At 37.4% G+C, this 12,311-nt stretch overlaps 1 protein-coding gene across 2 annotated transcripts; it reads left to right on the top strand.

Moving 5' to 3' along the window:
• Positions 1-1,187: 1,187 nt before the first annotated feature.
• On the top strand, positions 1,188-6,475 carry LOC18437890 (uncharacterized). Of its 2 annotated transcripts, none has more exons than XM_006848088.4 (3): positions 1,188-1,447; positions 2,343-4,018; positions 6,007-6,475. In XM_006848088.4, the coding sequence occupies exons 2-3, from the start codon at positions 2,556-2,558 to the stop codon at positions 6,239-6,241; spliced, it is 1,698 nt and encodes a 565-aa protein (XP_006848151.1). In that variant the 5' UTR covers positions 1,188-1,447; positions 2,343-2,555; the 3' UTR covers positions 6,242-6,475. The 2 variants fall into 2 exon arrangements, with proteins under 2 accessions (XP_006848151.1, XP_088729312.1); XM_088873186.1 differs by having other exon boundaries at positions 5,830-6,102.
• The last annotated feature ends 5,836 nt before the right edge of the window (positions 6,476-12,311 follow it).

Below are 12,311 nucleotides of genomic sequence, written 5' to 3'. Positions count from 1 at the left end.
ATTTTCTAGGTCTATACTCAAATTGGTTAGGTTTTCCCGAAATGTTTCCACCCCTACTCACACACCTTCAAACCCTCTTGGAAAATGATGTAGTTTTGTTGTCAGAAGCGGTTACAATGGCTTGAAAAATTGCTTTCACTACTAACAAAAAAGACACATTTTTTGTGCGGGCTACGCCCTACAATCTCCACCATTCAATCAAATTGGACGGTGGAGATTTTATATGGGCAAACAGGTTGTCCACATGAAACAATTTACCAAACTTAAAATATGACAATTTAGATAATGTGTTAGAAGATGCGAAATTCTTTTGTTTTTTTTTAATCTATTAATCTCGAGGTCAAGATGATCAATTGGAGTTTTCAAGCGCAGCAACATTCCCCCAGTGGATTTTCTAAGTGTGCATTTTCTATAGTATATATTTGAGAAACCTATTTTCTAACTAAAAAGCCTAGAACCATCATCTCGTGAATTTATTTCATCTTTATTTTGTGGCCATGAGTTTTAAGAATGGTGATAATTAATAGAAAAAACGTGGGATCCAAAAAATTATTTTTAAAAATGGCAATTATCTTGTGGAGATCGATCAGGTTATCTTTTCAGAACTGCAACGGATCAAGTTCCCTTGGAATCACCCGCTTGCATAAGAGAGGGTGACAATTCTGTCAAGGAACATAGTCCCATTCCCAAATATAATATTTTTATCATTTTTATTTTTCAATTTTTCTTTAGTTTATTTTTTAGACCAATTCTCACAAAATAGAATAGTCTGATCCACAGACCTAGATCGACCATTCACTAATCCAGGCTTGATTTCCGGATGGTCGGGTCACCCGCTGCTGATCCGGTTCTCTAAACGCTGGTCCGATGGTAATTCAGATACACTTACCTCACCATGGTCTCCCCACGTGTACTCACACTTCCATTTGTTTCCAAATGTCTTTAATAAAAACGCCATGGGCAATTACGTCCGAACAAGGATGGAATATCGCTTAACCCACCTCGGGTCAAAGAACTGGATCCGCTTTTAACTCCGCTTAAACCGTGGTTAAAAACTACGTATATTTATACCAATACGTATAAATATACGTTACATATAATCTTTAAATTTTTGTAATTAAAACTGCGGTAGAATTTGTAATTTTCTTCTCGTGATCATATTTAAAAGGGCGGAGAGCTTCGAAAAAGGACAGCAGGCCCCTTGAGGGGAGAGAGATAGGACGTCGAAGGCCGAGAAATCCATGAATTTCGGAAGATTTCGGTGAGTTTCTAGGATTTTTCCCGGCTGGTTTATTTGTGGGTGTGGATCTTGCAAGGCGGAGAAGGCGAGAATCTCGACATTTCAGTGAGTTTTGGGAGGTTTGGTCGCCCGGAAAGGGATGAATTCCTGCAAGGCCGTGTGAATTACGGCCTCCGGAAAACTCAGGAAGTGTGGCGTCGAGTTTTAGTAAGTTTTGTGCCTCTCAGTAATGGACTCTCTCTCTCTCTCTCTCTCTCTCTCTCTCTCTCTCTCTCTCTCGCTTTAGTTTCTGATACAAGCTGGGAAAAATATCTGAAAATGATGTCTATTTGAGTGAGTTTTGGCCCAATTGACTTCTTTATTCTCTGTTTTTTTTTTATTTTTGGCCTTTCCCCACTGAATTTCCATTTGTTCTTTTTGTTCCTTAGAACACTGTAGAAGCTGAGATTTTTGGAGAATTGGGCATATCCTTAATGTGCTTTTTTTTACTGGTTTTTGTTCTCTCCTTCTTCTTCTTTTTTGTTGATTTTAAAGGTGTTTTGGGTTCGTTTTCATGAAATTCTGTGCCCGATTTGGTCTTGGACCGCGTTTCTAATCAGAGAATGGAGAGAGAGATCAGTCTTTGGTTTCTGCAGCTTCTGCCTTCTGAGCCATTATTTCGATCTATCCTGAAAATAATGGCGATGATGCTATGGCAGAAGGGAATGAAACTGAATTATGGCGATTTTCTTGTCTTTTACAGTTCTAGAGTAAGAGAATAAGTAGAGATTTGATATGCAGAGGTTCGTATCAGGAATTTAGTAGGTTAAAAGCGAGCTTTTAGGGTTGAATCCCCATTCCCCTTTTACTTATTGCATCTCGATTTACAGTGCAATACGCTTCGACGCTCTGATTCCTCTTTGTTTTTTTCACTTTTCACATTTTAGTTTTTCCATCTCGATTTACAGTGAGACAAGGTCTCAGATTCTGATATGTTAATGGTTTTGACTGTTTGTGATTCAAAGTTAAAAAGCTTTTTGATTCTGAATCTGTTTAATGGCTTTCAAAATCTTAAGAATATGGTGAATTTGACTAACCATGGTGTTTTCTTCTTTGGGTACAGGTTCTTTGGAGCTTTGATACTTAACAGTGAATATTTATAAGCAAAAAGCTCATCACTTTTCACCATTAAACCCCATACCTCATATACAGTTAAACTAGCCTCCAAAACTAGTATTGTGTAAAGGCAGGAGAGAGAGAGCTTTATTTCTAGTTAAAGGAGGAGTAAAAGGACTTGGGGTCTCTTTTGTTTTACAGAGAATTTGATTGCTTAGAAATGGGAGCAAAGGTTGGGGCTTCATTGCCATGGTCTCAAATAGTTGGAGCTTCTCCTCAAACCCTAGCAATTTCTCTCTTGGATAAAAAATCCAGGTCCTGTCCTTCTTGTTACTCCTCCTCTTCTTCTTCTGGTTCTTATAGATTTGGAAATGGTGGCGAGAAAGCTCTGGTTTTCACATACACCCATGGATTCGATCTCCCCTTTCTTTCCGGCTCCATGAAACTTCCCCGAACCCAGTCCTGTGAAAAACGCAAAGACCCTAGAACCAGAAGGCTCCACAGAAGAGCTTTAAGCTCAAATCTACAGAGCTTTCCCCATGAAGATGGTGAAGAAGAGTATCTGAAAAGGCTCCGAGAATTGGCCTATAGATACCATCTCTCTGATGATGCAGAGGAAGAGCAGGAAGAGGAGGAAAACCCAGTCAGTTCCAGAGACAACATATTCGCCGAGCCCAGTGGCTCAGTCTCCGAGCCGCATTTGTCAAATCCAGGTCTGTTTCCCCCTCCTCCATGGCTTGACATTCAACCCAATTGGCCCCCTACCATCTCTGCGAGTCTCGAGAGAAAGGCGAACAGCGTCGACCTCCCCATGAGCCTCCGAATCATCAAGAGAAAGCAATGGCACGAGCGTGGGCTGAGCCTGAGCCTAGATAGTGGGTTCAGAGAGGCGAGTTGCTCTGTGAAAAAAGCCTTCTCATCCATGGTCTTCATGATCAGAGAGTTGCAGAGCTACACACTGCAGATGAGAGAGCTCCTCTTCTATCAAGATTTACAGGGGATTTTGACTAAGGTCCAGAAAGAGATGAATGCCTCATTCGTATGGCTTTTTCAGCAGGTTTTCTCATGCACCCCAACTCTAATGGTGTATCTGATGATCCTTCTCGCAAATTTCACTGTGTACTCCATGGCCAGGAACACCGCCATTGCCGAAGTTCTGCCCAGTCACCAAACCCCTAGAACCTCCATTGTTGTGGCAGAAGAGCGAAAATCAAGAGATGTGTTCTCTTCAATCAGGCCTGATTCATCGAGGTTCTTCTCTGTTTCAGACTCTGGGAAATCATTTTCCAGTGAGGTCGGCTCTGGTTCAGGCAATGGGGGCGCCAGGAAGCCACCCCTGGTCGGCGGAGATGAGGATTCTGGGGATTTTTCAGGTAAGGTTTCCGGCGATAGCAGGGTCGATATCTCGGGGCTTCTTTCCGGCGAGGTTTCGGGGGAGGACAGGGCTTGGCAGTCGGTGGTGGAGGAGGCGGCGAGGATGGAAGGTAGAGACGAGGTGTTGGATCATGAGACAGCTGAGGGACTGGTGGCGCCAGTCCGGGTGGTCCTTGAACCGGAGGACGAGGTGGACCGGTTCAGAACCCGTTTGGTTTACCAGATGGCCATAGCAAAAGACCCCGATAACCCGCTCCTCTTATCCAACTATGCCCAGTTTCTGTATCTCGTGGTCCATGACCACAACAGGTAAAAACAAAAACCTTAACCCTAAATCATTTTTGTTTATGTTGCCTTGTTTATTTATTTTGGAGATGAAATTATCGGGTTAACCACAATCTAGGCCACTCGTCCTTGGAATCACTCTCTTTCGTGTTTTTTTTTTTTTAATTAAAATTATTCTTTTAAAAAAACTATTCAGTCCGACTCAATGGGTCCGCAGCTTCGGACGACAACAAGTTGGACCCTTATTCCAAAAGTTTGCTGATTTGGGTTTTTTTTTAATTTAAAAACAAAAAATTTTCTTTTCCTTTAGGGAAAATTTTGGTGGGAAGAAAGGGATTTGTTTGACAAGCTTGGTGGTTTATTGCATTTTGAGAGAAAAGTATATGTTGGGCGGTATATTGTGGGAGTAGAATTTGAAATGACCCACCCGGGTTTGGGCAAGATATTTTATGGGTATAAGGGAATATTTGAGTTTGTCATGGGGATTTCATTTCTAGTCTTCATTAATTTAGAATATATAAAAGACCCTACCCGTTTTTTTTTTTTCTCAAATAGATCAGGGAGTCAGTTTTTTTTTTTTTTTTTTTTTTTTAAAGGTTCCAGTGGGGTAGTGTTAGTAGGATTGAAAAATACAACGTGGTAATTAGGTATAGAAGTGTTACCACCATGACTCCACCCCTTTCCTTGTTAATTTAGAATTGGAAAGCTGTAATTAAGCCTTAAATTTTAGAAAAATATGTCAAATTTCCAATTTGGAACCTTGTTCTTGTGAATAGATGCGGCTGATAATGAGCCAGGTGGTCCAGCCTAGTGTATTGCCTACCGAATTTGGGCCAAGGGCCTCGGCCTGCAACCCCCACTGAATTTGGTTTGAGGACTGAGTGGCCTGTGCTTGAAATGTAGGCTAATGTTCGGCCCCAGCCTGGCCTAGCCAGCCCAGTAAAACCAACTTCTTATATATATATATATATATATATATATATATTCAATTTGGTGGGAGGGCTGGGCCTGGCCTGAAATTCAGGCCAATCCCCTGGCTTGCACAGCCCAGCACAGCCAACTCCTTTTTCGATATATATATATATTTAAATCGCCATGATTTTGATTTGCTCCTTTAAAATCAGCACTCAAAATAAAGAAAGCTATAATTTCGGTTTGTACTTACTTGAATTCATTACATAAATAGACTTTGTTGTGCTGATCTTTCAGTGGAAATAAAGAAAGACGACTTCAATGCCACTTCTCGAAATTTCATTTTTTTTATTTTGTGTCCTGAGATATGGGTGGGTCAAGTCAAACTCCTTTATCGTGATCTTCTATATTGCTTTTTTCCTAATCCTTTGAAGTGTGGTCAGTCTTTAATTAATTACTACCTTTGCTTGTTTATTAATTTTCTCATTTGTTATCACCCTTTTAACATATTTGCTTGTTTACTAATCTTCTCATATGTTTTCATACCTTATTATCTTATTTATATAAGGTGGACCATTTTATACGGGTCTTCGATCATGTAGAGCACCACCCACATATGATCTTGATGAGATGGCTCGGAGTCAGCTAAAAGAAGGGGTAGACATGGCCTTGTCTTGGGTGACTCTTGAGTGGATCAATGATATTTTAAAGTAAAAACTAAACTAAATTTGGCGAGGAGAATCACGTATTTAAATATATTTTTTTATAATTTGATGTTTATGTACTGGTTCTAATTATTTTGTTAGGTTGTAATTAATGTATGAAATCGTTGTCGATTCACTCCTAGCTGTCCCATCTCTTATCTGTTCCCAAACACGCCATAGCGAAATCTTCTTATGTCTTTACATTTATGTATCTAATAGAGCAGAAGCATACTTCAAAATAATTTGATGTTTATGTACTGGTTCTAATTATTTTGTTAGGTTATAATTAATGTATGAAATCGTTGTCGATTCACTTCTAGCTGTCCCAACTCTTATCTGTTCCCAAACACGCCATAGCGAAATCTTCTTATGTCTTTACATTTATGTATCTACCAGAGCAGAAGCATACTTCAAGCATGCAGTGCGAATATCTCCGCCTGATTCCGAGGCACTCAGTCGATACGCCCACTTCTTATGGCGGGTCCGAAATGACATAGCAGCGGCGGAGGAGACATTTTTGGAGGCCATTGAAGCAGATCCCGGTAACAGCCACCATGCTGGAAACTATGCTCATTTTCTCTGGAACACTGGCGGAGAGGACACTTGCTACCCACTAGGAGGAGAAGCTTGAGCCCTTTTTCTTTTGTGGAGAGGAGGATTTGGGAAATGGAAGGGGGTTTTTTTTGGGATGGTTCTTTTACTGTGAAGTGATCTCGTTCGATGGCTCTGTGTATGTTTTTGCAGACTATTCGATTCGAGGGATTTCAGTTTTTCATTTTTTTCCCTCTCTCTCTCTATCGATGATTCTATACCAAAGTGTAATTTAATTCTTCTTTTATATGTATATCGTTTTGTTTCTTTTGCATCTCTCTGCTCTGCAATATGGAGATACTAGTACTGTTTTCGAAATTCTTAGTTGGGTTCGGGCTCAAGTCAGGGTCCAGTTCTGATCCCCGTCTTTGGGATTTGATGATTTCTGAGTCTACAGTTTCCAAATGAGTAGCTTGGTGATGGGGGTTCGGTGGGTATCCAATTCTGGTAACCTGGTCTTACTTGGATGATTCCTAAGTTGAGCTACAGTTAACAAAGGAGAAGCCTGATGTCTCAGGTTCGAGCAGGGGGAGGGTGTCTAATTCTAATTCCCATGGTCTGGCTCGGGTGATTTTTGAGTTGGACTGCAGTTAACAGAGGATTAGCCTGTTGGCTTGGGTGGTTCCGAGCTTTCGAGGCACCCTCAGCTTCGTATTTGACTTAGATGGGATCGACCATCTTATGATTTTTTAATAGAGTAATGATTTTATTGGACTTTTCCCCATCCATGTGTATAGAACTTCAAAGGATTATCATTAAAGTTGGTACGGATCTCTAAAAAAGTTATCATATGGATATGGGATTTGACTTTTCAATAGATTCATGTCAAATTTAATGATGATCTTTTGATATCCTACACATATAGGTGAAAGACCTTATAAGATCTTGCCGATAACAATATTTGTTACTCTACAATTAAACTTCCCATAATATAAAGGAATGATATTTTTTTCTTAAGAACTAGTGGACAACATTTCATAATACACGCAATTTGAATTTTAAAATATAAATGCATTAATATATAGAGTTAACAATAAACTTTAATGTATAATAACACGCTTTATGTTAATCTAAAGAGAGTTAGCTTTAATTTAATTTAAAAGGGATAGGTTAGCTTTGTTTGGTTTTGTGGGACAATTCGAACCGATGACCTCTTTTACCCAAATTAATGTATCTACCGCTAAGCCCAAACTTAAGGAAGTACTAATTAATTTAATTTAAGTATTTATTATAAATATGTTATTTGTTAGTTTTTTCTTTTTGATGAATCAGTGCGGTACAAGCACTTTCCAAGAGATCATCCATCTTAGTACTACACTTGCCCGGTCAGTTTTTGCAAATTGCTATGGTATCTTAGTACTAACATAATTTATTTTAAGATCATATTGCTAATTTTTCGTTTAGATTACAAAAATCTATAATGTAGATATATTTTAGCACAGTAGAAATACAAAGTACCGAAATATTGCAATAAATTGATTTCAATAACATACCATTTGAGCTACCATTGGCTTGGTAAATTAGTAATAAATTTATTGGACAAAATTGTCACCAAACTCTCCAATGTTCTCTGTGTACTCATTGGACCAATTACATGGATACAACTTCAATCCCTCTGTCTTTTAGAAAGAAATTACAATCTCTCTCGACCTTTTTTCTCTGTGTTTGAACTTTTAACAATCTCTCTGTATCATCTATCTCTTCTCGTTATATTTGGCACAATTTCCCATTTCTCATTGGATCAGTCATAGACAGCTGCAATTTCTCTATCATGAATGGAAACTGCAAATTCTCTCTCATCTTTATTTATTTATTTATTTTAAAGGTAAATGAAGAATACAAAGCTCCTATCTGTTTTAGAAATGGTTAGCTGATTTCAAATGTGTTAGAGGGAATAAAAATTTGGAAAATTAAAAAAAATATATCTTTTTTTAGATTATTAAAAAAAATATCAAAATTTTCAAAACCTCATCCGTTCCCTTTTTTTCTATTGTTTGCATTTTTTAGACAAAAATATTTTTTATAGTAATCTTAGATCTGTAAAGGCATCACGGTCGTTGAAGGTTCAAATGTTGCTAGTGCGGGGCTTAAGACATCACAGTTCTATTAGGTCCATGACGATGGGGCAGCATTAGAACCATCGCGGTACTTAGATAACTAAGATGATCACCTTGACTATAACGGAACTCGCACTATTGTGACACCCTTCACAGAAAGCTCTCGCCTATCATATTGCAGAAACCGATCACAGTTCTTTAAATACCGTCACACTTTTAAAACTTAAATCCAATAACCCGCCATGATTATCACGTTTCTAAGTCGACCTTGATTGCTTCCCAGATCTCAGACTATCGTGAATGGCATCTTCGTCAAAAAAAATAAAAACTAAAAAAAATGAGTATGGATGAAGTTTTGAAAATTTTTAAATTTATTTCTAATAATCCAAAAAAGATATTATTTATAATTTTTTGATGACACGATGCTACCACGACGACGTCAACCCCATTCCCAATTCTCTCTCATCCTTGTATTATCGTTATTTAAAATCAAATTTTGGGTAATAAGCAGTTTTGCAGAAAGAGGAGAGATGGGGTTTTTTGGGGTGTGGGTCTGTGGGGGCTTGGAGAGAGGAAAGTGGCATGGGTTTGCATGAGCTTTGGAACCAAGACATGGGTTGTTGCACCTAAAAGGCAGTGATTCCACGAGAGAATCAGGAAAATGCAGAGTGATTAAGAGAGAGAAAGAGGAGAGAGAGAGAGAGAGGACTCGTGTCAATGGCGGGTTGGGCTAGGTATGGGCGGCATGGGTGAGGTGGCTCTATGCCTATGTCTATTTCTATGCATTTGTTGATGCCCACCCTCACATTATTCATGTTCTGCAAGAGAATCACTTTATTTTAAACTATACTTAAATAAGAATGTGTACATCTTACCGGCCTAGGTTTCTATTCCTATTTATGTAGAATGTGTAGATTTTACAGGTCTAGGTTTCTATACCTATTCGAAAACCATTAATTATTTTTAAAATAGATAGGGGTGGGTCTGTATTCCTCACTTATCTATTTAAAAAAAAAAGGAATGTGTACAACTTTGTGTACAATATAGATGTGGGGTTGAGATTGAGCTCGCATGCTAGGCTAGCCCCTCTGGTTTGAAAATCGGGGTTTGGGCCAACAAATTTCTACTAGAGTGTAGGGTTGATAATGGGTCTGCATTAGTCGAACCTGTTCCAAGTCAGGCCCAGTTGTTATAGGCCAAGCCTGAGCCTTGTTGATCCACTTGACCTACCACGGACCAGTCCCTATTCGACCATGCTTTCATATTGAGCTGGCCCGAGCCTTTCCCGGCACAAGCCGAAGGGGTCTTGGCCTATTTGGTCTATCCTTGATAGTAGGCTAGGACCGATTGGATCAGAATCCATCGGGATCTGAATCCAAAAAGCATATAGGGGATCCAAATCTGAATAGTATATATGGGATCCAAATCTGGACTCAAATGGATCCAAAAAATATTTTATAATTCATTTTATATCTATAAAATAATATATAACAAAAAACTACTATATAACACACACACACACACATATATATATATACATATATATATATATATATATACATATATATATATATATATATATATATATTTTTAATAATTGGATCAGTTCCAAATCAAATCCACCTATACTCGGATCCTATCCAAATTACTATTCGGATCCAAAATTTAGATCCTGATCTCACCTATCGAATTCAAGTTTTGAATCTTTACATGGATTTGCATAGGGTCCGAAATGCTAGTTTCAAATCCAAACCGAGTAAATTCTCAACCCTACCTGAGCCACTTTTGGCTAACCCACTTAAAGTGGCCCTAACCCTGCTAGAGTGGGGCCAGGGCCATAACACCTCAATCCTAAAGCCTAGCTCAGGCAATGGCCGAGTCTCCTTCAGCCTAACCCAGGTGTCGGCTTGAACTTTAGGGACAAAGCCATGGTCGTCTGGTTGAGTTGTATAGAGTCTCTTTCTATTAGGACCCATAAGCTATATGTGCATTAAAGATACCCTCAAATTACATGATAGCACATGTGCGTTCTGAAAAATATACTCAAATTACAGGATTTTATAAGTTGATGAATATTGATGTGCTTTTTGTTTAATTAGCACAGTTCTCGGCAATGCTTCAAAAAGATGCTAGAAGTATTGGATATAATGACCTTTTTTTTAACGTATTGGGTATGGTAAGCTATCATCAAGCTTTATCTTAACTGTTTGGGGTCGGTTTACAAATATATATGCTAAAATATCGGATGTAAGGGCCCTTTTACAAGTACTGAGCCGTATATAAAAAAAAGTTTGTATAAGATTACAACTATATACGATAGAAGTAAGGTTTACCTCAAGAAGTTAAAGGTGTGTTATACTTGTATAGTATAAGGTACGCACCTTATACAAGCCGCACCCTTATAAGGCATCTGCTCATCTATTAACGATGGACTCAATTGTGCCCTCAAATATAGAAATGCGGTCCTATTAATAAATTTATTTTTGAAATGGATTTTTTGACTTAATTTTAAAGACATGTAATCTCTAATATGGAGATCATGAATATGAAAAAATAAGTATATTTTAAAAACTAGAAATAATAATTCTAGTAAGAAAACATTTGGACCGTTAGTTTCCATTGTTTTTAGATAAAACACATATTTGTATCCATCTTTAAGATGGATGCTGAACATTTTTTGGACCGAATATGTAGTTATGCAGTCCAGCCCGCATGAAACAATTTTTCAGTAAAAATATAGTTTTTTTTTTTTAATAGTACCATTTTTCTTTGAAACCAAAGTTTGCATCAGAGATGGTGTATGTTAAATATTGGTAAAATTGGTGTTTGTAGCGGCAATTATATAACGCCGTAATAGTTGTTATATTGCATTTTTAGAATTTCAAGAAGAAAGTAATATAGATTCCATTATATTTAGTTTAATTCAAAAAATTGATTGTTTTATTAATTTCTTTAAGGAAATGTAAAAAATAAGATTGTTTATTTTGGTTTTAAGCATATTATAATCATTATTTACCCTCACATGTAAAATCAGGTGGTTGGGTATGTATCATGGACTTGGTACAAGGTCTCCAATAGAGTTTCTTGAATGTTGTGACACAGTTCATCCTGTCAGGTGGTTGGGTCTGTATCATGGACTTGGTACAAGGTCTCCAATAGAGTTTCTTGAATGTTGTGACACAGTTCATCATGTTAGATTTCATATTCAATGGTTAGAAATAATCGCGATCTCCTTATAGTGAAAATAAATAGTCTTATAGTAAACAATCCTACAGTCCATTTCCTTAATATATATATATTCGGAAAGGAGAAGTAAGATAAAAGAAAAATAACTTATTGTATACAACCTCAGGTTGTTAGATTCGCTTCGGAGTCTTCTTCGGTTCAGTAAAAGCAATGAAGCAATTTGGTGCTTCGGTAGGTTCGTGGGAATACTTTAGAATTTTTATGTTACATCTAATATCAATAAATTAGATATTTATATTACAAAATAATAAAAAATTTAAAATAAAAATTTAAAAAATATATATATATATTTATGTAAAAAAGCATACCCAAATCTGATCGAAGCAACTCAAATCTGACTGAAACGACAACACCAGGTTTTGCTTCAGTATTCGGCCAAAGTGAAGCGAATTTGACAGCACTAATACAACCTGTTAGATTTTTCGCTTGATTTTATGGTCTGTCGTTTTTCCCTTGGCCTCCTTCTTTAGTGAGATTTGATATGCCCCATCTTAGTTATTGTTTTTTTTTTTTTGTTCTCTCTTGAGAATTTGGTTAGGCTTGACTTTTTTCTTCAATGAGCTGTCATGGAGTAGAAAGTTGAAGTGCTATGTTGGCTTTATTTACTTGAAATCTCCGTAAACTTATAAAAGTTTAAGGTGCCTTTTCTAAACCTCTTTTTTATCCTTCCCAAATGAAAAAAATAATAAAAAACAAAGAATCAAGAGAAGAAGTACAAGAATTATATGTGAACATATCTTCAACTAAAAATTAATTTGTACATATGCTTCTAAGCCATTGATATAATGGCGGATCAAGATTCATGTA

Source organism: Amborella trichopoda, chromosome 8, assembly GCF_054954075.1.
Source record: "Amborella trichopoda isolate Santa Cruz 75 chromosome 8, AtrichopodaSantaCruz75HAP2 v2.0, whole genome shotgun sequence".
NCBI classification, from domain to species: domain Eukaryota; kingdom Viridiplantae; phylum Streptophyta; class Magnoliopsida; order Amborellales; family Amborellaceae; genus Amborella; species Amborella trichopoda.
Note: the sequence above shows the minus strand (reverse complement) of the source record. Positions and strands in the feature narration are given on the sequence as shown.

What these genes read in the sequence shown, in the direction of transcription:
- LOC18437890 (XM_006848088.4), top strand. Translation starts at nt 2,556, where the DNA reads ATGGGAGCAAAGGTTGGGGCTTCATTGCCATGGTCTCAAATAGTTGGA. An exon ending in GTGGTCCATGACCACAACAG is followed by an intron (nt 4,019 to 6,006) that starts GTAAAAACAAAA and finishes TGTATCTACCAG; the next exon opens with AGCAGAAGCATACTTCAAGC.